Genomic DNA, 26,488 nt, shown 5'->3' on the forward strand with positions numbered 1-26,488 from the left:
GGCTCCGGTCGGAGCCGATACAGACATAAAGGTAAGGGTGTCGGAGCCGGTCGGCGCTGACACCGAAGCCTGAGCCACATGGTGGTCGGAACCAATCGGAGCCGACACCGATGTGACCGAACCAGTATCGGCACCGATAGCCACCGGTGCCGAAGGTTTGTACAAACCAGGATCGGCTCCAGCCGATCTCGACTCTGAAAGAGTCGGAACCGAGGCCGCAGGCTTAGACACAGAAGCCTGGGCCTTGGAAGACTTGGAAGTCTTACTCGGAGCCGACTTAGCCGGAGAGCCCTCCGGTTTAAGTAGGCCCCTTAAAATCAATTTGTTTCTCCTCTCCTGCAGGACTCTCTGGCTAAAGGAATGACAAATTGCACAGGAGTCCTGCAGGTGGAGAGGTCCCAGGCAGTATAAGCATGAAGTGTGACCGTCTGTCAGAGACATCTTCTGACAGCACGAGTCACACTTCTTAAAGCCTGAGACCCTTTCCTTGGACATGGTTGTAACAGAACACACACAACACAGTCCCAAGAACCAGTTATCCCAAAAATAATAAGATGACTAACCTCTCACACACACACACACACACACACCCTAACAAGGGGGGGAGGGTGGGAGGGGAGAAGGCCTGACTAAAAAAATAAAGGAGTGAGGGAATTTCTAGTCAGAAAGGGACTTAATCTAAACTAAAAACGTTAAATATAAAGTTTTAAGGTAAAAAAGGGGCAAAAATAGTATTATTTTAAACACTTACCAGGAGCTGGCAAAAGGAGGACCTCATCAGCGAAGCGGCAAACGAGATCTGGGTACTTACCGCCTTGCATCATGGGATATGGGGCTGCCTCGAGCTGGTAAAAGTGACTCTCGAGCTTAGCAAAGTGCCGAGTCGGAGCCGAGGATCGGCTCCGAACCCATCAAGCAAGAATGAAGGCGAGATTGACAACTTAACATTCAGCAGTTTCCTGAAAGACAGGAAGGAAGACTGAAACTGAAATGGCTATCATTTAGTGAATTCAGTTCTCACTTCTCACCATAGATCTCAACCTCTTAGCACAAAGAACCTGGACAAAGCCAGTAATGGGGAATACAGAATTCAGTTCTCACTTCACCGTAGCTCTCATCATCTTAGCACAAAAAGCCTAGACAAAGCTAGTAATGGAGGAATACAGCCCGAAAATAGGTACACAATTCAAATACTGATCTTATAAACTTAGAAAATTGCTAGAATAAAAGGTTTTGTGTTACCATTTATTTTCTGAAGAATATGAAGTCTGAAATTCAAATGCCTGTCATTATTTCGTGAATTCAATCATTCAGTGGTTTGCCACAAAAATCCTGAAAAACCACAGGTTTTATGAGGAACAAAACAAAAGTATGAAGCATAAATTCACAAGTGGTGGTGGCTAGGGATGTTAGGCTCTTTTTACCTGTACCCAAGGTACAGGGTTTGAGCCTGAGTACCTCTAGCCACCAGGTGTATTCACCTGGGGCATACACACGCACACACTTTGCCACCAGTCATCAGGTTACTCCATAGACTTTCTCCATCTGTTACACTAAGACAGCATAGTAGCAACAATTATTTTACACAGAATGATATTATCATCTGACAATTAACAAAGTTATATTTTCATTATACTAAATAAAGATGATGTGACATCCATTTTAGATGAATCTCAGAAAAAAATAAATATTAAAATAATTTAAGAAATTACATCCCTAAACAAAAAAATAAGCAACACGAAACGATTTGCATATTACGTTAATACCACTCAGATCTGAAACCCTTCCACAGATAACATGAACATCAGCATACTAAAAATACAAGCTCAAAACTTTTAGCATATTCAACAAGTTATGGCAGATCTATATAACTCCTTGCTTAAGAAAAAAAAAAAATTAAACCCAATCACTTCATGAAGCTTCTTAGCGTTTCTCTGAACATAATGAAGAGTCTGACACAATGCTATGAATCACAAATATAAACATCTACTAAGGAACAATTTAAGCTACAAAACTGGACAATAATACTACAGTAATAAAGAATGCTTAAAACCCCAATGTTAGCAATTCTGCTCCCATACAGTAAAAGCATTGCTATGCACACATCTTTCAGAATCCCCAACTTAAATGGCTAAGCAATAACCTCTATGCAAAGCAGTCATTTCTTTCCCGCCACGAAGGCTGAAGTAGAAGCAGCAGTTGTAGATCCATAGCAAAGCACCAACAGTTGGCAAAGCACTCCACGAAACAGCAGTCGTTCCCGCTCTCCAAAGGCTGAAGTAGAATTAGCAGCAGTTGTAGATCCATTCCAATTTCCAAAGCAAAAGCAGCCAGCTCAACAGCAGCAGTCGTTTCCCGCTCATATTCAAGTGCATTTCCGCATTCAAAAAACACCGGAAATGCCAGAAATGCATGCACACAAGCCCTTGAGCTCAATTTCGACAGGCTGATGGAGCTGACATCATCGCGCACGTGATGACATCAGCTCAAAACCACAAAAATTTAAATTTAAAAATTAATGCTGGGAAAAATTCGGAAATGAAGGGGTGCCACTCGGGAATCATGGCTCCCTATTATTTGACCCCCAAAACTTGGTAAAAACGGAGTAATTTGGTATGGTTGGGAGGTATGGCCACCACGGACTGCCATATTAGCATGCATTTCTGCCCGCAAGACCATGATTACTCTCCACGTAAAAGCAAGGTTTCTGTGTGTGTGTGTGTGTGTGTGTGTGTGTGTGTGTGTGTGTGTGTGTGTGTGTGTATATATATATATATATATATATATATATACACTTGCTAGAATTTCAAGCAGCTGAATTAGTGAATTTCATTTCTAAGGTCTTATTTTTGAAAAGACTGCAAACACAAAAGTCAGACATCACTATGCTATTCTATTCTGCAGAAATAAAATCAAGTGTGCATAACATACGTTTTTTTCAGCTATTCTTTGATTTTATTTATTTATTTTTACCTTTTGTCCACTTCCTGCAGGGTCATTAATTTTTTCAGGCTTAATATCTTTCATCACACAAATAGCAGCCATAACCAGTTTAACACCAGATGGAGGGTTCTTCATAGATTTCACTATGGTAATGTCAGTAGGCTGGAAAAGAAGACAAATATGATATCAGTAAATATGCTTGAATGGCTGTACAAGGCAATATGAAATCTGTTTTTTTTTAATAATTCTGAATTCATATGAAACAGTAACCTAATTTTAAAACTTAAATTAAATGACTTTCAGTTAGGATTATTAGAAGCAAGTCAAATATTTTTTTCTAGAATGGTCTCAAGATGACTTTCTAATAAATTCAAGATGCTCATGGTTATTTTAGGTTGACAGAGTTTAGTTAACCCTGAAAATAATGATCTAGAACTGAGCTGCCCACTGCTGGAACAGGACAGCTCCTGTCTATGATTTGGTGACATGAATTCAATCAGTGAGTCAACTGAGAGAGGACTGATCATGAGTGAGGAGTTTGGGGGGTGGGGCTTTTTTCTGCCTAATGAACAGTCCATGATCAATACCAGGGGTTGTAGCCTAGGCAGATTAAGTGAAGGGATGCCAGCAGTTCACAAAAAGGGGATGGTGGATGCATGGAGGACCTGTACTTGAGCCACACTGATGTCCACAGGTGGTGTTAAGGTCAGACGCCTTGACAAGCCTCCTGACCAAACAAACTTCTAAAACAAAAATTGACAAAGAGGAGACAGTGCTCACCTTAAACTCCAAGGAGGTGAGACTTCAGGTTAAAAAGGTGAATCCTAGGAAGTCAGCTGGACCAGACAACATATCTGGCAAAGTGTTGAAGGGGTGTGCTGATCAGTTATGCCTGGTACTGACAGATATCTTCAACTCATCCCTTGCTATGGAGAAAGTTCCCTCATGTTTCAAGGAAACAAGCATTGTCCAACTTCTGAAGAAACCCAACCTACCTGCCTCAATGACTTCAAACCAGTCGCCTTAACCTCAAACATCATAAAGTGCTTTGAGAGAATTGTGAAGAAACATCTATCTGCGAGCCTCCCTAAGTCCTTCAATCCACTCCAGTTTGCATACCAGGCAAAAAGATCAACTGCGGACACTATATCAGTCACACTACACCTTAAATTAAAACACCTAAAAGGGAGGAACAACTACGTAAGACTGCTGTACATCGACTTCAGTTCTGCGTTCAACACTGTGATACCGATGCAACTGGTGGATAAGCTCATAAAACTCGGGATAAACAAGCACCTATGTAACTGGTCTCTTGACTTTCTGACTGGTAGACCCCAGTGGACATGCACTGGAAACAACACCTCTAAATGCATAGTCCTGAATACTAGTGTTCCCCAAGGTTGTGTGCACAGCCCCTTGCTCTTCACCATCCTCACACATGACTGTACTACAAAACATAAGTCAAACCATATTATAAAATTTGCTGATGATACTACAGTCATGGGTCTCATTAGTGGTGGGAATAAACATAACTATAGAGATGAGGTCAACACTTTGATTGCCTGGTGTGACAGGAACAGTCTGGACCTGAATGACAATAAGGCCAAAGAAATGATTATGGACTTCAGGAAAAAGGCAACTGTTCACCAACCACACACTATCAAAGGGGAGGTAGTAGAGAAAGTCTAAACAACCAAGTTCCTGGGCCTTAACATCTCTGATGACCTCTCCTCGGCTGCTAATAACAACCATATTGTCAAGAAGGCTCAACGGAGGCTTCACCTCCTGAGAATGCTCAAAAAGGCTAGGCTCCCACTGTCTGCTCTTACCACTTTTTACAGGGGAGCTATCAAGAGCATCCTCACTAGCAATTTCATAGCATGGTTCAGCAACTGCACAGTTTTTGAAAAGAAGAAACTACAGAGGGTGGTGAGGGTGGCTGAGAAAATCTTGGGCACAAACCTGCCTTCTATTCAGGAGCTTTTCTTTACAAGAGCAAGAAAGAGAACATATAAACTACTTGCTGATTTGACCCATCCAAACCACAACTGGTTCTCACAACTTGCATCTGGAAGGAGGTACTGCAGCTTCCACTGTAGGACTGCCAGATTCAGGAACAGTTTGTATACTACAGCTGTGAGGCTTATTAATATGGACACCAACCATAATACCTGATACATTGAAGCCTCTTTTTTCATTTAATCCTGCTGCTCTGAGCAATTACCACCAGCATTACTATTATGCAACATGATAGCTAACAAGAGTAATATGGTAACTAAACAGCTGCTATTTACTAGTCTCTATTTATTCTCTAAATTAACAGTGTAAGAGTTTGGTGGTGGGTATTTTTTTTATTATTTATCACTGGATAATGGTTATCAAATGTGTTTATGTAATGTGAACTACCTCTTGCATGTCATATGTGTTATTTTCTTTCTTATGTTATTCTCTGATACCGCTGTATCTATGTTATTGCACTGCATTTCTCTTGTGAGCTGACATTTGTAATTTCGTTTATGCTGCACTTGTGTGGTCCTAAATGACAATAAAGTTTCTTTGAATCTTTGACCATCAGAACATCACCATATTAGAATGCCCCTGTCCTCTCTTTGTCTTCTAAAGACTTGGGAGTGCCAAGACAATCAAGATACAATACATGGTAGGATGGCAAACACATAACTGAAAATAAATCTGTCCTCTCATTTTGTTATAGCGTGACATTATTATTATTATTATTGGAAATATACAGAAAGAATTAAGACTTATTTTTCATATACTGTGTGGCTGAAGCTGATAGCCATAAACAAACTGTACAACAGAAGGAAGAAACTGTTGCAAAAGAGAGTAAAATCCCATGAGTGGAGGAGCTCCCTGGTCAGCCTCAGTAAGAAGCTGAGATCCCTTATAAGATCCTCCAAAGCTAGCTATGAAAACAAAATCGCCACTAATTACAAGGACAACCACAAAGTATTCTATAGCTATGTCAAGAATCTTGATGGCAACACCCAGATCTGTTCTGAGTTACAGCACAAAGGCAAGAAAATTACAGAACCAACTGATATTGCCAACATCATGGCAGACAGGTTCAGTGCTAACTTTACCCCCCTCTCACCCCCTATAGGGCCCATATCTATACAGGAAGAATGCAGAGTCCCTGTAATCACAACTACGCAAGTAAAAGCTGCACGCTCTAAAGCCAAAAACACAGCATCCATGGGACTTGACAACATCCCAGGCTATGTTTTACATGGATGTCAGAATGAACTGGCTCCCCAATTAAGCACCATGTTCAATAATAGCCTTGCATCAGGCTTTGTGCCCACTGAATGATGCACAGCAACCGTTATCCCACTCCACAAAGGGGGAGCCACCACTGATCCCAGGAACTATCGACCTATTAGCCTGACGAGCCTGGTCTGCAAGGCCAAGGAACATATCATCATGGAACTCATAAACAAAGACATTGGTAACCTCCAAACTCTGGATCCCACCCAATTCGGGTTTGTGAAAGGCAGATCATGCCTCCTGAACCTGATCAACTTCTTTGAGGCAGTCACCGAAGCCGTAGATGAGGGTAAGGTGGTTCACACAGCCTATCTTGACCTCACCAAGACTTTTGACACCATTCCCCATTCTGGAATTATAAACTCACTAAACTAGGAATAAATCCCTACATCATAAGATGGGTTTCCAACTTGCTCACTGAGAGAACCCACACTGTAAAAGTTGCAGACTCCAAATCTGACCTCAAAGCAGTGACAAGTGGAGTACCACAGGGTTCCATCCTGGGACCTCTCCTGTTTGGTATCTACTTCTCTGAAGTACAGGCTAACACAGAAGGCCTCTGGCTACCAAAGTTCACAGATGACTGCAAACTAGGAGCCATAGTCAAGTCTCCAAATGATGTGGACATCCTACAGAAGGGCCTCGCTGAGACAGATGCCTGGTGTCAGAGCCATGGCCTCATGCTCAATGCCAAAAAGTGCAGTGTCATCCCCTTTGGTAAAAACTCTGTACCCATGAACTACCACATAGGCAGCAATCTACTTAACACTGAATGCATGACAAGAGACCATGGGACCCAGGTGGACAGTGGTCTCTCCTTTGATAGTCACATTGCCACAGTAGTCAGGAAGTCCTACATGGCACACCTCATCATAAAAGGGTTCTCATCCAGGAAAAAATAGGTCATTGTTCCCCTCTACTCGACACTCATTAGACCCATTATAGAGTGCAATGCCCCTTTTGGAATGTACCTCACAAGACATCTGCAGCAGCTGGAAAGGCCACAGAAGTACCTCACAAAGAGGATTACTGGCCTCAAACAAATGCCCTACACTGACCGCCTCAAAAAACTCCAGCTTTACTCTGTAGCATATCGCCTATTCCGAGGTGATCTCTGCCTAACATACAAATCTATATCAAACCCAGAGCTGTTGGACATGCTACACCTAAAGAAATCCCAGTCCCTCCGAGCTACACACTCTAGGGACCTAAACCTTGTCACCACAATAAACAGGACATGCTGGAGGGATAGATTCCTGTCCCAGAGACTTCCCATACTCTGGATCAGGCTACCCATCTATGTCAAGCAAAGTTCTTCATTAGCACTCTTCAAGAAAAATCTTGATGAGTGGATGGGAAATAGGAAATACACCCCGGAGATCACTTCTGTGTCTCTGCTCGACAGTGGCACAGGAAAATAACTTTCTTGGGTGGTGTAAGCCAGGGAACCTTGTTGGCTAGGCTTACGTAGGCCCTTGGGCCGATAGCCTAATACCTACCTATGAACCTATGAACCTATAGAATTATATTCAATAAGCCACAGATACTTGTGTGGGAAGTTACACCTAGCCTACAAAGCACGTCACAATGAGGAATTAAGAATAATGTTGAATGCTGACATGTTAAACAGTATGCCCCCAAAAACCTCATTACAGAATTTTAAGAAATCATTCAGTACATGGATGGGTAAACTAGTCTAAGCAATCAATCCAGAATATATCCTCCAAGTGGTCTAATAGGCTGATGCACAGTTTTCATAATTGTGTAAACTATGCAAGGAATGCCTTTTGACTTACCTTTGAATTTGTGTAAAATGTCTGAGTCAACTGCTTCTTAATAATGTCAATTCCATGTGTTCATTGAACTTTCATTGAAAAATACTTATTTATGTTGACAATGACTTGACACTGTTTTAGTTTCAAATTCTGCTTCCAGTACCCGCTCATTACATTTTTAACAAGCTTCCCTCTTTAACACTATATATTCTTTGTGGTACCTTAAGGCCTCTGTAATGTCCACCCCCAGTCTTTGCTTTCCTCTAGTTGTACAATTTTATTTAACTCAGTGTTTTTATGACTTCTAGCTTAGACATTGCAGTAATCTGGTTACCTTCTCCTTCACATTGGCCATTCTTTCTATGTACTTTTAGATGTGGGAGCTCCAAAACTCCACAGAGCACTTCAGAACGGTTCATGCAAACTGTCAGTATAATGGAATGACCGCTTACCTTCTGAGGGTTAGGCATCCACAAGCCTTCTTATTATAGTCTCATAATGTTTCCTACATTTCAGCCATGCAAAATAAGTAACATTGATCCCAAAGTAGTCTAACAGTGGATAATTCTCTATAATTCATTTCTGTTCTGAAATTTGGTTTATATTTTTATGTGGCTGTTTGCTAATTGGGTCAATGGGCTGGTGACAACTGAACTCTTACACGTGACCAAGGGCACTGGTACAAAGCAAACAGATACAGACGCATTATCAGTGAAATAAAACATAGTATAAATATCAAGTAGTAGCAGTACGAAATAATACAGCACTATATTCAGTTGTGCTTGCATGAATAAACATGAAGAATCTCATTTTAATCGGTAAGAAAAATGATACATAGAATACAGTCTAAATAAACATTAATCTCTCTCTAATATATCTGTCTATATATATATATATATATATATATATATATATATATATATATATATATATTATATATATATAAAATATATCTGTATATATATCTATATATATATCTATATATATATCTATATATATATATATATATATATATATATGTATATACATCAGTCTACTTTGAAATCCCAAAGCCCAGAACATCGATGTTCAAAATCCTGAGATGACAATCACGAAACTGTGGAAACTCGAACTTTGGATTTTTACTAAGGTAAGTAAACACTTGCCAACATGCCGTTTTCTCCACTGTAGTGCAATCCTGGAGTTGGTATATACAGTTGGGGGAGTGGGAGGTGTATCCCCCCACCTAGATGAGTTTTACTTACCTCGGCATGAGTTTCATTTCCATTTGACCAAATGTTTACTTACCCTAGTAAACATTCAACATTCCAGTTTCCATGGTTTCATGATTGTCATCTCAGGATTTTGAACATCAATATTCTGGGTGTCGGGATTTCAAAGTAGATCCATATATATATATATATATATATATATATATATATATATATATATATATATATATATATATATATATATATATAGATATATATATATATATATATATATATATATATATATATATATATATATATATATATACTATTTATCAACGAAAACACACTTCACCGACCTTCACATTACGGAACTTACATTGTCGAAAGCTCACTTAAACTAAATTGTAGTACACCGAACATCACTTCTTTGAAACAAAGAACACATCTGGACTGGTGTTACTACACAAGTGCAGTGTTTATCTGTATTTGTGGAAATCATTACTGGGAGTGTGTCATTTATAGCTGTCGGAGCTTGTTGGCATAGATCACAGTACAGTGCGGATAAGGAGATTTACACTTGTCCCACTGTAGTGCGATCTTGGAGATGGTACATATAATATGCAGGGGTTGTGGGGGTGCAGGATGTGGTTTGGTTCATTTTTTGTACTGCTGTATTTCAGAGAAGTGATGTTAGGTGTACTGCAGTTTCATTTAAGTGAGCTTTTGATAGTGTAACGCTGAGACCATAACATTGTTGGGGTTTCCCCACATGGGTTCAAATCCTGTCTATTACAATGGTTCAGTTGTTGCAGGTGTCTAGTGAGGTACATGCCAAATGGGGAATTGTACTCGATGATTGGCCGAATGAAGGGAGAGTAGAGGGAGACAATGACCTCTTTCTTCCTGGATGCAAAACCCTTACTAATGAGATGTGCCACATAGAAGGACTTTCTGACCACAGTGGCAATGTGGTGGCCAAAAGAGAGGTTGCTGTCAACCTGTGTTCCCAGATCTCTTATAACGCCTTCTGTGTTCAGTGGACTACCATCAATGTGGTAATTCATGGTAACTGGGTTTTTCCCATTTTGGCATTGAGCTTAAGGCCATGGTTCTGACACCAGTCGTTGGTCTAAGTGAGGCCTTTCTGTACGATACCAACATCACTTTGGGAGGTAATAATGGCTCCCAACTTGCAATTGTCTGCAAACTTTGTCAGCCAGAGTCCCTTCATGTTGAACTGGACTGCTGAGAAGTAGATACCAAACAGGAGAAGACCCAGGACTGGTCCCTGTGGGACTCCACTCGTGACTGGCTGGCAGTCTGACTTGGGGTCAGCTACTTTTACACTGTGGGTTCTATCTGTGAGCCAGTTTGCAACCCACCTAGTGATATAGGGGTTGATGCCTAGCTTAGTGAGGTTTTCTATGATTCCTGAGTGGGGAATGGTATCAAAGGCCTTGGCCAGATCAAGATAGGCTGTATGAACCATCTTGCCTTCATCCACACCTCTGATGACTGACTCAAAGAAGTCGACCAAGTTGAGCAGGCATGATCTACACTTCACAAAACCAAACTGTGTGGGATCCAGAGTTTGGAGATTCCCTATATCCTTGTTTATTAGGTCCATGATGATGCGTTCTATACCTTTGCATATCAGACATGTCAGGCTAATGGATAGGAATGACTATAGCAGTGCGCCATTCAGTAGGGACAAAGCCTGAGGTGATTAAACAGGGCATACAGGTGAAGTGCCAGTTCACTCTGTATTTCATGTAGAACACAGCCAGGGATACTGTCATAGAAGCTGTATTATTGGCCTTGGACAGTGCTGTTTTAACCTGTGCAGCAGTAATACTGGGTGCCTGGCAATCTACTAGTATTGTGATTGGTACTTTGGGGGGGGGGTAAAGTTGGCACTCAATCTGTCGGCCAGTATATTGGCAATATTTGTTGGCTCGGTATAGGAGGTACCATTGTGCAGTAGCTCAGAGAAAATCTGGGTATTGCCATGGAGATTCTTTACATAACTATAGAAGGCATTATGGTTGTCTTTACTATCTGCTGCAATTCTGTTTTCATAGCTAGCTTTAGAGGATTTGATGAGGGATCTCAACTTTTTGATGAGGCTGATAAGGGAGTTTTTACAGTCTTGGGACTTCACCTTATTCCGCATCAGTTTCCTCCTTCTGTTGTAGGAATTTATTTATGGCAGGGGACCACCAGATTGGCTTCCTTTTTTTTGAAGGAGAGTGTCTTGGTTCTACTGGGTATGGCGAGATCCATGCATTTGTGTACGTGTTCGTACAGTGCATTGGTGTATGATTCAGCGGTTATGCAACTATTCTCCATTTGCATGGGTGCCATGAAGTTAGCTACCTCTATTTTTAGGAACCCAAAGTTAGCTTTGGAGAAGTTTTTCATGGTGGTTACCTTTGCCGGGGGGGAGGGGGATGTGGATTTCCAAGGTGATTAGTTTGTGGCCGGTTCTAACACGGGATGCGTTGACTATTAGTGTAAAGCAACAGTCACCCATGTTAGTAATGACCAGGTCAAGGATGTTGCTACCTCTAGTGGGGGTAAGAACGAGCTGGTCCAGGGCACCGGAATTAATGAATTCCAGGACATGTTGGGCAAGTATATCTGTACATGAGTAGTTTTCCCACTTAATGGAGGGATAGTTGAAGTCGCCCAGTATGAGAGTGTTAGGTTGGACCCTAATATTCTCCAGAGTGCTTAGGAATGTGGAATGTGAGTCTTGGGACATGGTTAAGGACCTATAGCAGGCTATGACTTGAATTGATGTCTTATCCAATGTTAGCTGCACCTGAAGTATCTCTGCTGCATTATGTTGGGCTACCAGTCTGGAGGTGTGCACATCCTTTATGAATATGGAAACATGACCGCCTTTGGAGCTTCGGTCCAAGTTCTGTGGCTGAAAGGTGTTGAATGAGTTATAGCTTGGTAAGTGTAGGGATGCTTACTGCTGCCTTGAACCAGGTCTCTATTACAGCACAAATATCAATGTTCTCCATTTTAAGGAGTGCTTTGAGCAAGTACATTTTGATATTTAGACTTCTAGTGTTGAGCAGCATGAAACTCAGATTGCATTTGTTTGTAGCTGTTACAGTGGTAATTTGATTTTAGGAACACCGTCTTAAAAAGGCACTACAGGGTGGCAAAAGCCTTGGCCAGTATCCGGAAGCCCAGGGGTGACAGACGCAGGCCATCTTTGGCAAAGCATTGTGGTCTGTCAATCATGTCATCCCAGGCAGACAGATACTGGATCCCCTTAGAATGACACCAGAAACTTAGCCAATTGTTGAAATCAATAATTTCCTGCTATTACTGTGGTATCATTCTGGGTGATGGTAGGATTCTACTCAGGGCTAGGGTCATTCCCACCTGGGCTACATAATCCAAGAGGTCCTCCATGTCTCTTTTCATGTAGTCCAGGGAGGTACGTCTCAGGTCATTCACACCCACATGTACAATGACAGAGTCATATTTGCACCTGTTGTTCAGGGACCTGAGTGCATGCATTATGTAGTGGATCCTGGCACCTGACTATTATAGGTTCATAGGTAGGTACTAGGCTATCAGCCCAAGGGCCTATGTAAGTCTAGGCAACAAGGTTCCCTGGCTTACGTCACCCAAGAAAGTTATTTTCCTGTGCCACTGTCGAGCAGAGACACAGAAGTGATCCCCGGGGTGTATTATCTATTTCCCATCCACTCATCAAGATTTTTCTTGAAGAGTGCTAATGAAGAACTTTGCTTGACACAGATGGGTTAGCCTGATCCAGAGTATGGGAAGTCTCTGGTACAGGAATCTATCCCTCCAGCATGAACTGTTTATTGTGGTGACAAGGTTTAGGTCCCTAGAGCATGTAGCTTGGAGGGACTGGGATTTCTTTAGGTGTAGCATGTCCAACAGTTCTGAGTTTGACATAGCTTTATATGTTAGGCAGAGATCACCTCAGAGTAGGCGATATGCTACGGAGTAAAGCTGGAGTTTTTTGAGGCGGTCAGTGTAGGGCATTTGTTTGAGGCCAGTAATCCTCTTTGTGAGGTACTTCTGTGGCCTTTCCAGCTGCTGCAGATATCTTGTGAGGTACATTCCAAAAGGGGCATTGTACTCCATAATGGGTCTAATGAGTGTCCAGTAGAGGGGAACAATTACCTCTTTTTTCCAGGATGAGAACCCTTTTATGACGAGGTGCGCCATCTAGAAGGTCTTCCTGACTACTGTGGCAATGTGACTATCAAAGGAGAGACTACTGTCCACCTGGATCCCAAGGTCTCTTATCACACATTCAATGTTAAGTAGATCGCTGCCTATGTGGTAGTTCATGGGTACAGAGGTTTTACCAAAGGGGATGACACTGCACTTTTTGGCATTGAGCTTGAGAGGCCATGGCTCTGACACCAGGCATCTGTCTCAGCGAGGCCCTTCTGTAGGATGTCCACATCATTTGGGGACTTGACTATGGCTCCTAGTTTGCAGTTATCTGTGAACTTCATTAGCCAGAGGCCTTCTGTATTAGCCTGTACTTCAGAGAAGTAGATACCAAACAGGAGAGGCCCCAGGATGGAACCCTGTGGTTCTCCACTTGTCACTGCTTTGAGGTCAGATTTGGAGTCTGCAACTTTTACAGTGTGGGTTCTGTCAGTGAGCCAGTTGGCAACCCATCTTGTGACGTAGGGATTTATACCTAGTTTAGTGAATGTAGCTATAATTCCAGAATGGGGGATGGTGTCGGTGGTGGACAGCTTTATTACTTTCTGCTTAATCAACCTAGTGAGTGGGACATCAGTGTGTCTCACTAATAGGTCACCTATGACTAGTGTGTTGGGCATGCTGTTTTGCCTTGGGGGCTTTGGTTGAGTGGCACACTGTTTAGGAGAGTTATGTGCCTAGTGATTAGAGTTGTGCTGTGGTGGTCGAGTGCGCTTCTGCCTTGGAGGTCTCTGCTGTTTGGGTAAATTTTTATTGACAGCCTCCGCGAAGGTGGGTGTGTGGTTTGTGTTTTTATGTGAAGGCAGTTCTGGTGTGTGTTTTGGAGGGCTATGTGTTCATAATTATATTTCCTTTAACACACATTTAAATACCCATCCAATCACTTCCTGACCAATAAAATCCCTAAGGTCATTAGTTCTCCTGCATATCTTCAATGTTGTTTCAATGTATTTCAACCTTTACTTCCCGTACAGGTTACATATTCTTTGCAGCATGTTTTAATAGACACCATGTCATTTAGACCTGGATATTGAGTTACATTCAACCTCAGGTGGCACCCAAGTTCTTTTTCCTCAATTAAGTCATGCCATGGTACTCCTCTTGGGTCCCTTTCAATTTTCTCCAATATTTTGAACTTAAGTCACTTAAATTCTTTGCACAATTTTATATGCTTCACCAATGCATTTTTTTTAGATCTCCCCTCTTAATGTCTTCTGTTTCTTTTAAATATAAATCATGGATAAGTTCCAATACAGCCCCTAAAATCATCATCACTTGTTAATAAAAAAACAATTATTTCTTACTAGTCTCATTAGTTCATTAGTGTTGTTCGTATATGTTAACACCACTTCTCTTTCAAGCTCTTTCTTTTGGTGTTCTGAAGAAGTCATGACGGGACGAAAGCACTTAACAATAATCAATAAAAGTGATTTACAAGAGTCTTTTAGAGTTCGGTCAATTTTTTTTTCCATTAAGGGACGAATTTACAAAAGTTTATTTGTTCTGAATTGTTTGAGATATTTTGAATTTATTTAATGCATTTTTCTTTTCATTTTCACATGTACAAAAACATATATATATTATATACACACACACACACACACACACACACATATATATATATATATATATATATATATATAGAGAGAGAGAGAGAGAGATAAATACACATACACGTTTTTAGCTAATGAATTTCAATAGAATGTCATTTTATTCAGATGATTATTTGTATATATAATTCTGTTTTTTACAGTTTTACCACAGGGTGGCACTGTAAGAATATGGAATTTTATGACACCAATAATGTTTCTAACTATTTAACACAACTGTTTTCTTTTTGACAACAAGGATTGATTAATTACTATTAAAAGATTAATTATTATGCTCACCTTCAGAATTTAGTTTTAATTATTTACAATATGAATGTTATGCTTTTTCTGCCAAGGAACTTGTATAAAGATAGAAGTCATATGACTTGGTTAATACTAAAGAAGCTCCTGTCTAGGAAAGAAACCTGGTTTGTGTTTTAATTCAGAGTTTGTGTTTGTGTTGTATCATTAAACACTGGTTTGTTTTTGGAAAATGGGTGCTGTGCGGCTTTATAAAAGCATACGCACTCACACTTATATATAAAAGCATACACACATATACATATATAAATATCTACATATATGTATATACATAACATAGATGTATGCATGTGTGTATGCATTACATATGTGTGTGTGTGTAAATATATATGGTATAAATAAGTTTATTATAAAATTGTCAAAACTATTATTTATTCATTCTCGCTCTAAACTCAGTTCCTCATACATGACAGAATTAAATCCATTGACTTGCACATACACACTTGAAACATACAGTGGATATAAAAAGTTTACACACCCTTGTTAAAATGCAGGTTTTTGTGATATAAAAAAATGAGACCACAATAAATAATTTCAAAACTTTTCCCACCTTTAATGTGCCCTATAACCTGTACAGTTCAATTGAAAAACTAACAAATCTGTTAGGGGAAAACATATAAAAAATGTACAATAACCTGGTTGCCTAAGCCCTTAAACTAATACTTTGTTGAAGCACCTTTTGATTTAATTACAGCATTAAGTCTTCTTGGGTACACACCTGCCATCAATTAGAGAGACTCTGATTAACCCCAAATAAAGTTCAGCTGTCCTAGTAGGATTTTCCCGACATTTATTCAGTTGCCTGCTACAGCAAAAGCCATGGTTCGCAGAGAGCTTACAAAGCATCAAAGGGATCTCATTGTTGAAAGGTATCAATCAGTCAGGAGAAGGGTACAAAAAAATTTCCACAGCATTGGATATACCATGGAACACAGTGAAGACAGTCATCAAAAAGTTGAGAAAATATGGGACAACAGTGATGTTGCAAAGAACTGGACATCCCTCCAAAATTGATGAAAACTAGTCAGGGAGGCTGCCAAGAGACCTAGAGCAACACTGAAGGAGCTGCAGGAATTTCTGGCAAGTACTGGTTGTGTACTATATGTGACAACAATCTCCTATATTCTCCATATGTCTGGGCTATGGGGGTAGGGTTGCAAGATAGAAGCCTTTTCTTACACAGAAAAACATCCAGGCCCGGCTAAAATTTGCAAAACAATACATCAAGTCTCCCAAAAGCATGTGGGAAAATGTGTCATGGTCTGATGAGACCAAGGTTGAACCTTTGGCCACAATTCCAAAAGGTACATTTGGCGGAAAAACAATACTTTGCATCACCAAAAGAAGACCATCCCCACTGTGAAGCATGGTGGTGCTAGTATCATGCTTTGGGTTTACTTTTCTTCAGCTAGAACTGGGTCTTTATTCAAGGTGGAGTGAATTATGAACAGTTCCAAATGCCAGTCACTTTTGGCCCAAAACCTTCAGGCATCTGCTAGAAAGATGAAGAGGAATTTCACCTTTCAACACGACAATGACCCCAAGCATACATCTAAATCAATAAAAAAAGAAGTTATGTATTATCATAATGTTCCATCTGTATTGTTGATCCTCGTTCAGTCATTACGTATGGCTATTTTCCAAGCTCGCGTCAGCTTCAAACTCTTGAGCTAAACTCTTACCCATAATCCCCCCTCCCTTTTACCTCAGATTGAGTTTGCAAGTTAAAGAAGGTAGAGGCTACCTCTGGTCAAATAACCTAAGAGAACTGGATGGTGAGATCCACTAGAAACCACAGGAGGGGGAAGGAGGGAGGGTCGTAATGACAGAACGAGGATCAACAATACAGATGGAATGTTATGGTAAGACATAACTTCTTTATCTGATACTGTTAATCCTCGTTCATTCCTTACGTATGGGACAGAGTCCCCAGCTACCTCTATTCCTGGGAGGCTCTCATGAAAGGACATTCCTGAGCACCATAGAACCGAAAGATGATCTTCCCCTGGAGGCCAAATCCAATTTGTAATGATTGATGAAGGTATGAGGTGTAGCCCAAGATGCAGCTGCACAGATGTCATGTAAAGAAGCTCTGGCATGGAAAGCAGCAGAAGTTGCCACCAACCTTGTAGAATGAGCCTTCATGGTAGTAGGCAACGAAATATTACGTTGTGTGTAGATAAAGGTCACACAGTCCTTTAACCATCTAGCTAATGTGACCTTAGCAACAGCCGATCCCAATTTAGGGCCAGAAAAGGCCAAAAATAACTGGTCAGATTTACGAAAGGATTTAGTCCTGCTTAGGTAAAAATGGATTTGCCTGTGTATATCAAGGGTATGTAGGCAATACTCTCCTTTGTTTGAATGGTTGGGAAAGAAAACTGGCAATTCAATGGCTTGATTAATGGACATTTCAGAGATCACTTTAGGCAGAAATGTGGATTAGTCCTCAGAGACACTCTCTCTTTATGGAAAATCAAATATGGACTCTTGATACATAAAGCTTGAAGTTCAGAAATACGCCTGGCAGAAGTAATAGTGACCAAAAACAAGGTTTTCCATGACAAATTCTTGAGGTTGCAAGAAGAGGCTGGTTCAAAAGTTGCCATTGTCAGAGCTTGTATAACTAATGATAAATCCCATGGTTGAATAGGTTCTCTAAAAGGTGGCTTCAGATGATTCACACCTTTTATGAAGGTCTTGCACAATTTATGAGACATAAGAGAGGAATCTTGGATATCCTCATGAAAATTAGAAATTGCAGCCAAATGAACTCTAATGGTAGAAGCTGATAGACCCGATTGAAACACATCGGCCATATAGTCTAGTATTATTGACACTGGTGTTGAAAAGGGGTCTATTTGTTTATCTTTCAGCCAACAGGTAAATCTTTTTCACTTGCTCAGATAAGTAATTCTAGTGGAAGACTTATGAGAAGCAATGAGAATATCACGTATTGGTAAAGAAAGATCATTCTGCCTGGCAATCAAGGGAATTGGAGTAGCCAAGCCGTTAGCTTCAGGCTGTTCAGGTTGGGATGAATCAGGTTCTGTGGGTGTGAGATCAACTCTGGGATTGGATGGAGAATCCATGGTAGATCTAGTAGGTGAGGCCAAAGGAATGGGAACCAAATCTGTCGTGGCCAATATGGTGCTATGAGGATTACCTTGCTCTTCAACTGCCGGGCTTTCTTCAGAAACTGAGGAATGAGAAGAAAGGGCGGAAATGCATAGAGAAGACCCGAGGGCCAATCATGGACTAGAGCGTTCCTGAATGACTGTCCCAGAGGGGGAATCACGGCAAAGTAGTTGATGCATTTGTAGTTGGTCAGGGATTCAAAGAGGTCGCAGCAAGTACAGCCCCAGCGGTGGAAGATCTCTGCCGCTATCAAGGGATTCAGGGACCACTTGTGAGGTTGCAGAATGCATCTGCTGAGTCTGTCTGCTATCATGTTGGAATTCCTGGGAATGTGCGTTGCTAGAAAAAAACGGTTGGTAGCCATCGCCCACTGCCATATCCTCATAGCCTCTCGACAAAGGGGGTAAGATTTGGTTCCACCTTGCTTGTTGATGTACCAGACCACTGCCATGTTGTCTGATTGAATCACAATTGTCCCAGATGGCAGCAGGGGATGGAATGCTTGCAACGCCAGAAGCACCGCCCTCAGCTCTAGGACATTTATATGCAGATGGGTCTCCAGTTGGGACCAAGTGCCTTGGACTGTCTGTCCCCGACATAGCCCCCCCCACTCCATCAGGGAGGCATCCGTGGTCACTGTGGCCTTGGGTTGCTGGGGGGAAAAAGAGCGAGACCATTGTGAGAGATTGTGTGTCATCAACCAATTTAAATCCTGTTTGCATCTGTGGATTACTCGAATCATGGCTGAAAGAGGATGCTGAAAAGGGTACCATTAGGTGAGCAATAGCCATTGTAGAGGCCTCATGTGAAACCTGGCCAGAGAAACAATGGTAATGGAGGCTGCCATGGAACCCAACAGCTGTAGAACTGAGTGAGCTGTGGATTTTTCCTTTGAAAGGATTGGAATTAGTTGCTGCTTTATCCTTAAAATTCTGTGCTCTGGAATAGCAGCTCTGCAGTTTTTCTTGTCCAAGATGACCCCTATGAATTCTGTCGACTGAGATGGGGTGAGATTGGATTTCTGCTAGTTTATAGTTAAGCCCAGCCTTTGAGCAGTGAGGAGAGAGTATGCCAAGGCTTTTTCCAGTAGATGTCTGGTGGGGGCGGAAATGAGCCAGTCGTCTAGGTATGGAAACACCTGGAATCCTTGAAGTCGCAAGTGAGCTGTGACAACTGCCATGCACTTTGTGAACACTCTGGGGCTGTAGAGAGTCCGAAGGGCAATACTCTGAACTGTTAGTGACTGGCTCCCGCATGGAAGAGCAGAAATCTTCGTGATGGCCTGTCCACCTTTATGTGGTAGTACGCATCTTGAAGATCTATAGAGCACATCCAATCATCTTTTTCCAAAAGCGGGAGGATAGACTGTATAGTGACCATCCGGAATTTTTGTACTCTCACAGAGACTGAGGGAAAAACAGGCCTGTCCACAAAAGAAGTAGACTCAGTGCCCATTTCATCTAATCGCACTGAGGACAACGGTGCCGAGAAAGACTGAACTACTGTAGTCTGCACCGAAGAAGTCATCGGTGCCGATGTCACTGTCTGCACCGACACAGGGATTGGTGCCGAAGTGGTTGTCGGTGCCGACGAAGCTGAAACCGACAAAACTGGAGCCAGTAATAAATGCCTTGATTCCAAGGAAGCTCTTGGAGCCGATGTGGTCAAGTTCTGCGCCGATTGAATGGTTAGTGCCGATACAGTGGTGAAGGTCTGAACCGAGGAGCCCCTCGGTGCTGATATGTAGGCAAGAGATAATAAAATATTAACTTTTCTGACGGAAAAGTAATTTGTAAAGCAATTAAACAACAATTGACTGTACTTAACTCAAGAGAAGTAGCTTGACACGACCGGATGGCAACGCGGCAAACAAAATTTGGGGTAAAAGGGAGTGGGAGATTATGGATAAGAGTTTAGCTCGAGAGTTTGAAGCTGACACGAGCTTGGAAAGAAGCCTGCTCAGTTCCAAGGTCGGAACCGATACCCATACGAAAGGAATGAATGAGGATTAACAATATCAGATGAAAGGTTTCACCAGAAGAAAACTAAAGTTTTGGAATGGCCCAGCCAGAGTCCAGACCTAAATCCATAGAAAACCTGTGGGGTGACCTGAAGAGGGCTGTGCACAAGAGATGTCATTGCAATCTGACAGATTTGGAGCGCTTTTGCAAGGAAGAGTGGGCAAATATTGCCAAGTCAAGATGTGCCATGCTGATAGACTCCTACCCAAGAAGACTGAATGCTGTAATTAAATCAAAAGGTGCTTCAACAATGTATTAGTTTAAGGGTGTGCACACTTATGCATCCACTTATTGTATCTTTTTTATTTTTTATATTTTTCCCCTAACAGATTTGTTTGTTTTTCAATTGAATTGTACAGGTTATAGGTCACATTAAAGGTGGAAAAAGTTTTGAAATGATTTATTCTGGTCTCATTTTTTATATCACAAAAACCTGGCATTTTAACAGGGGTGTCTAAACTTTTTATATCCACTGTATGGAGTCAAGTAACAGTGGATGTTGAACAAAAGAACACACACCCAAGGAAGCAGCAAAGTTATACCAATAACTCTGCAAATATTGCATGCAAGGTGCACAGCAAAAAATGTAGTTATCATCAGCATAGTTAGAAAATGATACATCATTCTTAAGAAATCAGCAATAACTATGGACATGATGCTGCAATTACAAAAGTATAATTTCAACCATGTCTACATGAAAGGCAAACTTCTTTATCTTGCTGATACTTTATCCAGATCGCCCAGAAATACCACTGAACAGCATGAACATGAGAAACTTGATTTTGAAGTCATGGGAGTGAGAAACTTTTCTTCCAGACATCTTGATGAGCTCAGAAGTTATACAGCCTCAGACCCAGTTCTTCAGAAACTCAACCACTTTATCAGTCAAGGATGGGCATCAAAACAATCTTGTTTACCAGCAGACCTGCAACCTTATTTTCCTTACAGAGATGAGATTTTGTTTCATAATGGTATCATCATGAAAGGTCCAAAAGTGATTGTTCCAAAACCTTTGCAACAAAAGTATATTGCCATTTTGCATCATGGCCACCCACGAGCAGGTTCTACCAAAAGAAGGGTATGAGAAACAGAAGTTATGTTATGTACTTACCATAACGTTCCATGTGAGTTGTACATCTCGCCTTTTTGTTCTTACAAACGGGTTCAAAGCTCAGACTCTCAGAGAAGCTCGAGACCTAGTGGATATCCCATGATTCCCTACTGTAACTACCCAGATCTAGCAAGCTGCAATGCAGGAAATCAAGGAAAGGTACCAACCCCCTGAATCGTGAATTCCAGAAGAAAACAGGAATAGAGGAAAAAGGCAACCTGCCCAAGGATAGGCTGATCTAAAAATGACCAAAAATGACCTCCTTGCTAAGGCAACCATCACTCTCCATGAAGGGGGACGGAGGGAGGGAATGTAAGAACAAAAAGGCGAGATGTACAACTCACATGGAACGTTATGGTAAGTACATAACTTCTTTATGTGAAGTTGTACTATCTCGCCGTTTTGTTCTTACAAACAGGTAGCGTCCCAAGCACCCTAATCCTGGGTGACTCACGGGAGAACATTCCTGAGCACAGTGGAACCAAAGGAGGCTCTGTCCCTGGAAGCCTTGTCCACTTTATAGTGAGTGATGAACGTGTGAGGCTTAGACCATGTGGCAGCTGCACAGATAATATCTAAAGGCAAACGGGCAGCATACGCCAGGGATGTAGACACCGTCCGGGTAGAATGGGCTTTAACGTCAAAGGACAATGACTGATTGGTAGACGCGTAAACAAATTTGATACAGTTAGCCAGCCATCTGGATAAAGTGTTTTTTTAAACTGCATGTCCCTTTCTGTTATCAGCGAATGAAACAAACAGCTGTTCAGTCTGTATGAAATCCTTAGTACGGTCAAGGTAGGACCTTATCTGCCGGTGCACGTCAAGCTTATGCAACATATATTCTAGTTTGTTGGTGTGATGTCTGAAGAAGGTAGGAAGTTCGATGGATTGATTTAGGTTGCTCTCTGAGCACACTTTGGGAAGGAAAGTGGGGTTAGTCCTAAGAGAAACTCTGTCTGGGTGAAAAATTAAATATGGTGGTCTGGAGGACAATGCCTGCAGTTCAGACTTTCTACATGCGGAAGTAATGGCTACCAAGAAAATAGTCTTCCACGAAAGGAATTTCAGATGGCATGAAGAGGCTGGTTCGAACAGGGAAAGCATCAATTGTGATAATATGAGATTTAAATTCCAGGGAGAAATAGGGTGTCTAACCAGTGGTCTGAGGTGATGGGTTAATTTTAGAAATGCTTTACAAAGCCTATGCGCAATAATGTTAGATCCATCACATCCTACATGAAAGTTTGAGATAGCAGCCAATTGTACTCTTATGGTGGCAGCTGCTGAGCCCTTATTGAACAATGAGGATAAAAACTCCAGAATGATATGAAGTGGCGCCACAAATGGATCAATGTTGTAGTGAGCAACCCAATGTACGAATCGTTTCCACTTACTATTGTATCATTTCCTGGTAGACAGTTTGTGAGAAGAAACTATGATATGCTGGACGGCAGGGGACAAATCAGTAGACCTGGCTAAAGTGGGAATTGGAGCAGCCAAGCTATCAGATTTAGGGAGAGAAGGGAAGGATGAAGAACTCCCGACGAATGGGTCAGCAGGTCCGGCACTGGGTCCAGGATCCATGGTTCTTCCAGTTGATATTTCCGCAGAAAGGGGAACCAAATTTGCCAAGACGGGGCTACCAATATAACTGTCCTTCCTAGACTTTTGGCTTTCTGAATAAATTTGTGAATTAAGGGGATCGGTGGAAAGGCATATAGGAGACACGGGGGCCAATTGTGCACGAGTGCGTCCCTTGGTTTGTTCCCCAGTGGGGGATAAAGGGCAAAGTAGCTGCTGCATTTGGCATTCATTGGGGATGCAAACAGGTCACAGCAAGGCCGGCCCCATCGGAGGAAGATCTGTTCCGCCACACTCTGTTTTAGAGACCACTCGTGAGTCAGCAGCATAGCCCTGCTTAAACTGTCGGCTATCACGCTGGAAGATCCCAGGATGTGCGTTGCTGTCAGAAAGTATCCGGTGGATACAGCCCACTGCCATATTCTCAGGGCCTCGTGGCATAGGGGATAGGACTTGGTTCCCCCTTGTTTGTTGATGTACCAGACTACCGACATGTTGTCCGTCTGGATGGTAATTGTACCTAGAGGTAGAGAGTTGTGAAAGTGCTGCAACGCTAGGAACACTGCTCTCAGCTCCAGGATGCTGATATGCAAATGAATCTCCATAACCGACCAAGTGCCTTGGATAGTCTTTCCCTGAAAAAGCCCCTCCCCCACCCTATCAGGGAAGCATCCGTGGTCACTGTGGCTACGGTTTGGGGAAGAACAAAGGGACAACTGATTGTCACTTGGTCGCTGATTAACCATCAAGTGAGATCTTTCTTGCAAAGAGTTGTCAATCGAATCTCGTATGATAAGGGTTGACTCTGGTAGGACGATTGAGCGAAAAGTAGCCATTGTAATATCCACATGTGCATTTGGCCTAAGGGAACTGCTATCAAGGCCGCCGCCATTGTGCCCAAAAGTTGTAGTATCTGTGACACCAGTGCTTTGTCGAGAACTAGGAGGCTGGATAACTGATCCCTCAGTGAGACAATTCTGGATTGAAGCAACTTGATTTTTTTCATTGAAGGTGTCTATTTCTGCTCCTAAGAAGGTAATATGCTGCGAGGACAATAATGCAGATTTCTCAAAATTTAGAGTGACACCTAAACGAGAACAAAGATGTATTAAGTAGTCTCTTGTCCACAGAAGTTGATACTTGGTGGTGGCGGTAAGGAGCCAGTCATCCAGATAGGGAAACACTCAGAATCCTAGTCATCTCAGATGAGCCATAACCACTGCCATGCATTTGGTGAACACCCTGGGGGCTGTGGTGAGACCAAAGGGCAGGGCTCTGAATTGGTAATGACTGGCTCTCAGCCGAAAAGGCAGATGATCTCTGGATGCTCTGTCCATTTTGATATGGCAGTATGCATCCTTGAGATCTATATAGCACATCCACTCCCCCTTTGACAAAAAAGGGAGGATTGATTGCAGCGTGACCATCTGGAACTTCTCCTTCTTTACAAAGGCATTGAGCCTGCTGAGGTCTAGAATGGGCCTCCAGTTCCCCGTCTTCTTTGGCACTAAAAAGAACCTTGAGTAAGTTCCGAATCCTCTTTGGTCTGCCGGGACTGGCTGGATGACTCTTTTGTCTAGAAGATTTTGAATCTCTATCTCTGCTAGTTTTCTCAGACTGGGTGGAATGTCTGGACTTTTTGCAAATGTAGGGGGATTTCTTATAAAGGGAATGTGGTAACCTCTGGTAATGATGCTTTTCACCCAGGAATCTGTTGTGATGTTTAGCCAGGCATTTGGGTGTAAAGCTAAGCAATCCCCTGACTCTCTCCAGAGTATAACAGCCCGGCTTCCCTTTAGGAACGCTGATAGGGTTTGCCAGAGAACTGCTCCCTGTCACCTTGGTTTTGCGGACCACCTCTGCCGATTGGATGGCGTCTTCCATTATGACCTCTTCCTCTGCCTCTGGAGGAGGTATCTGTAGGTGTGTTTTGGAAAGCTTCCTGAGGTTTCTGGAACCACATTTTCCCACTTCATTGCCCTTTAGGGTACGGTCTGGTTGGAGTGGAAAAACGGACTCCAACGACAGACAGAGTCTTTCCTTCTTGCTCACACCTCATAAGCATCTCCTTAACTTTTGGACCGAACAAGGCCGATCCATCAAAGGGGGTGTTCACAAATGAAGCTTCCGCGAAGGAGCACAGGCGCATCCAGGATTATCTCCTAAGAGCTATCGCTGAACCCGCCGCTCTACTCGAACCCTCGGCAGCATACGAAATGAGATGAGTTGACTATGGAATTTAAGGTGTTGAGTTGTGCATTCACCTTGTCAGAGATTGCATCAGCTACATTACCCTGGAGAGTGTCTCCTAGTTCTTTGAGGAGATCTCGTTGAAGACGTGTGAAATGAGTTAGGTAGTTTAGCGATCTCATGGAAAATTTCGCCGAACTGAAAATGCATTTTCCATATCTGTATATAGTCCTGGAATCTTTATTAGGAGGATGGACAGTAGAAGAAGACTCCGACATCTCTTTCTTAGTGGCCGCTGCCACCACCATAGTATCTACTGGAACTCCTTTTGTCAAGAAGGACTTGTCTGATTGTACAGTAATAAACTTATTAGGCCTCCGAGGGACTGGTTCCATGGTGTCAGGAGACTCCCACGCCCTTCGAGCAACTAGTTCCATTAGTTCATTGAAGGGCAGAGTAACCCAAGAGGTGGATGGTTGAGATCCAAAGGCCTTCAGGGAGAACTGACTCGTCCTCAGTAGGGGCAAGGGACTGCCAATCCCCTCTCTGTTTCAGAATTTCTAGAATGTCTGAAAATGAGACATCCTCCAAGGGGGACCGTGGGGACCCTTCTGATTCCTCCAAGTCGGTATCTGATGTAAGAGATTCCTGAGGGGAATCTAAGTGCCTCCTCTTGCACAGTTTCTTCCTAGGCACTTCCTCGGTGGGAGCCTCCGGAGAAGCATCTAGGGAGGAGGGGTCACCCAAAGGAGATTCCTGAGGCCCTGGATCTCGACACTTAGAAGGGATCTGAGGAGAAGAGGTAGAACGAGGCCCTTTGGGAAGAGGTGAAGACAGATCCAAAGAAGTAGTGGTCTTAGCAGACAAAACCTTGCTCATGGCATCGAAGGCGCCAGAATCCAGATTCGAAGAATCGACTGGCTCCGAAGAGATCGGTCGATCGATCTGAACCGAGACCCCACGCTCCAAACCAGAGGACGGGGCCGAGGACATCTGCGCCAAAGTACCAAGCGGTAGAGTCGGAACCGAAGTGTCAGTTCGACTCTCACGACCGGAGTCGACGAGTGACTGTCGGTCCTGAGGTTCTTCCGTCGGTACCGAA

The 26,488-nt window shown here is 42.3% G+C and overlaps 1 protein-coding gene across 1 annotated transcript in view; it reads right to left on the bottom strand.

Annotated features, from left to right (window-relative positions):
• DNAH12 (dynein axonemal heavy chain 12) overlaps positions 1-26,488 on the bottom strand; it is a 4,520,724-nt gene that overhangs the window by 1,165,309 nt on the left and 3,328,927 nt on the right. Inside the window, exon 47 of the mRNA XM_044078497.1 lies at positions 2,974-3,105. Coding sequence (XP_043934432.1) covers positions 2,974-3,105 — 132 coding nt within the window. The remainder of the gene's footprint in view (positions 1-2,973; positions 3,106-26,488) is intronic.

Source organism: Protopterus annectens, chromosome 7.part1, assembly GCF_019279795.1.
Source record: "Protopterus annectens isolate FY-2018-M chromosome 7.part1, PAN1.0, whole genome shotgun sequence".
In the NCBI taxonomy this organism is placed as follows: domain Eukaryota; kingdom Metazoa; phylum Chordata; order Ceratodontiformes; family Protopteridae; genus Protopterus; species Protopterus annectens.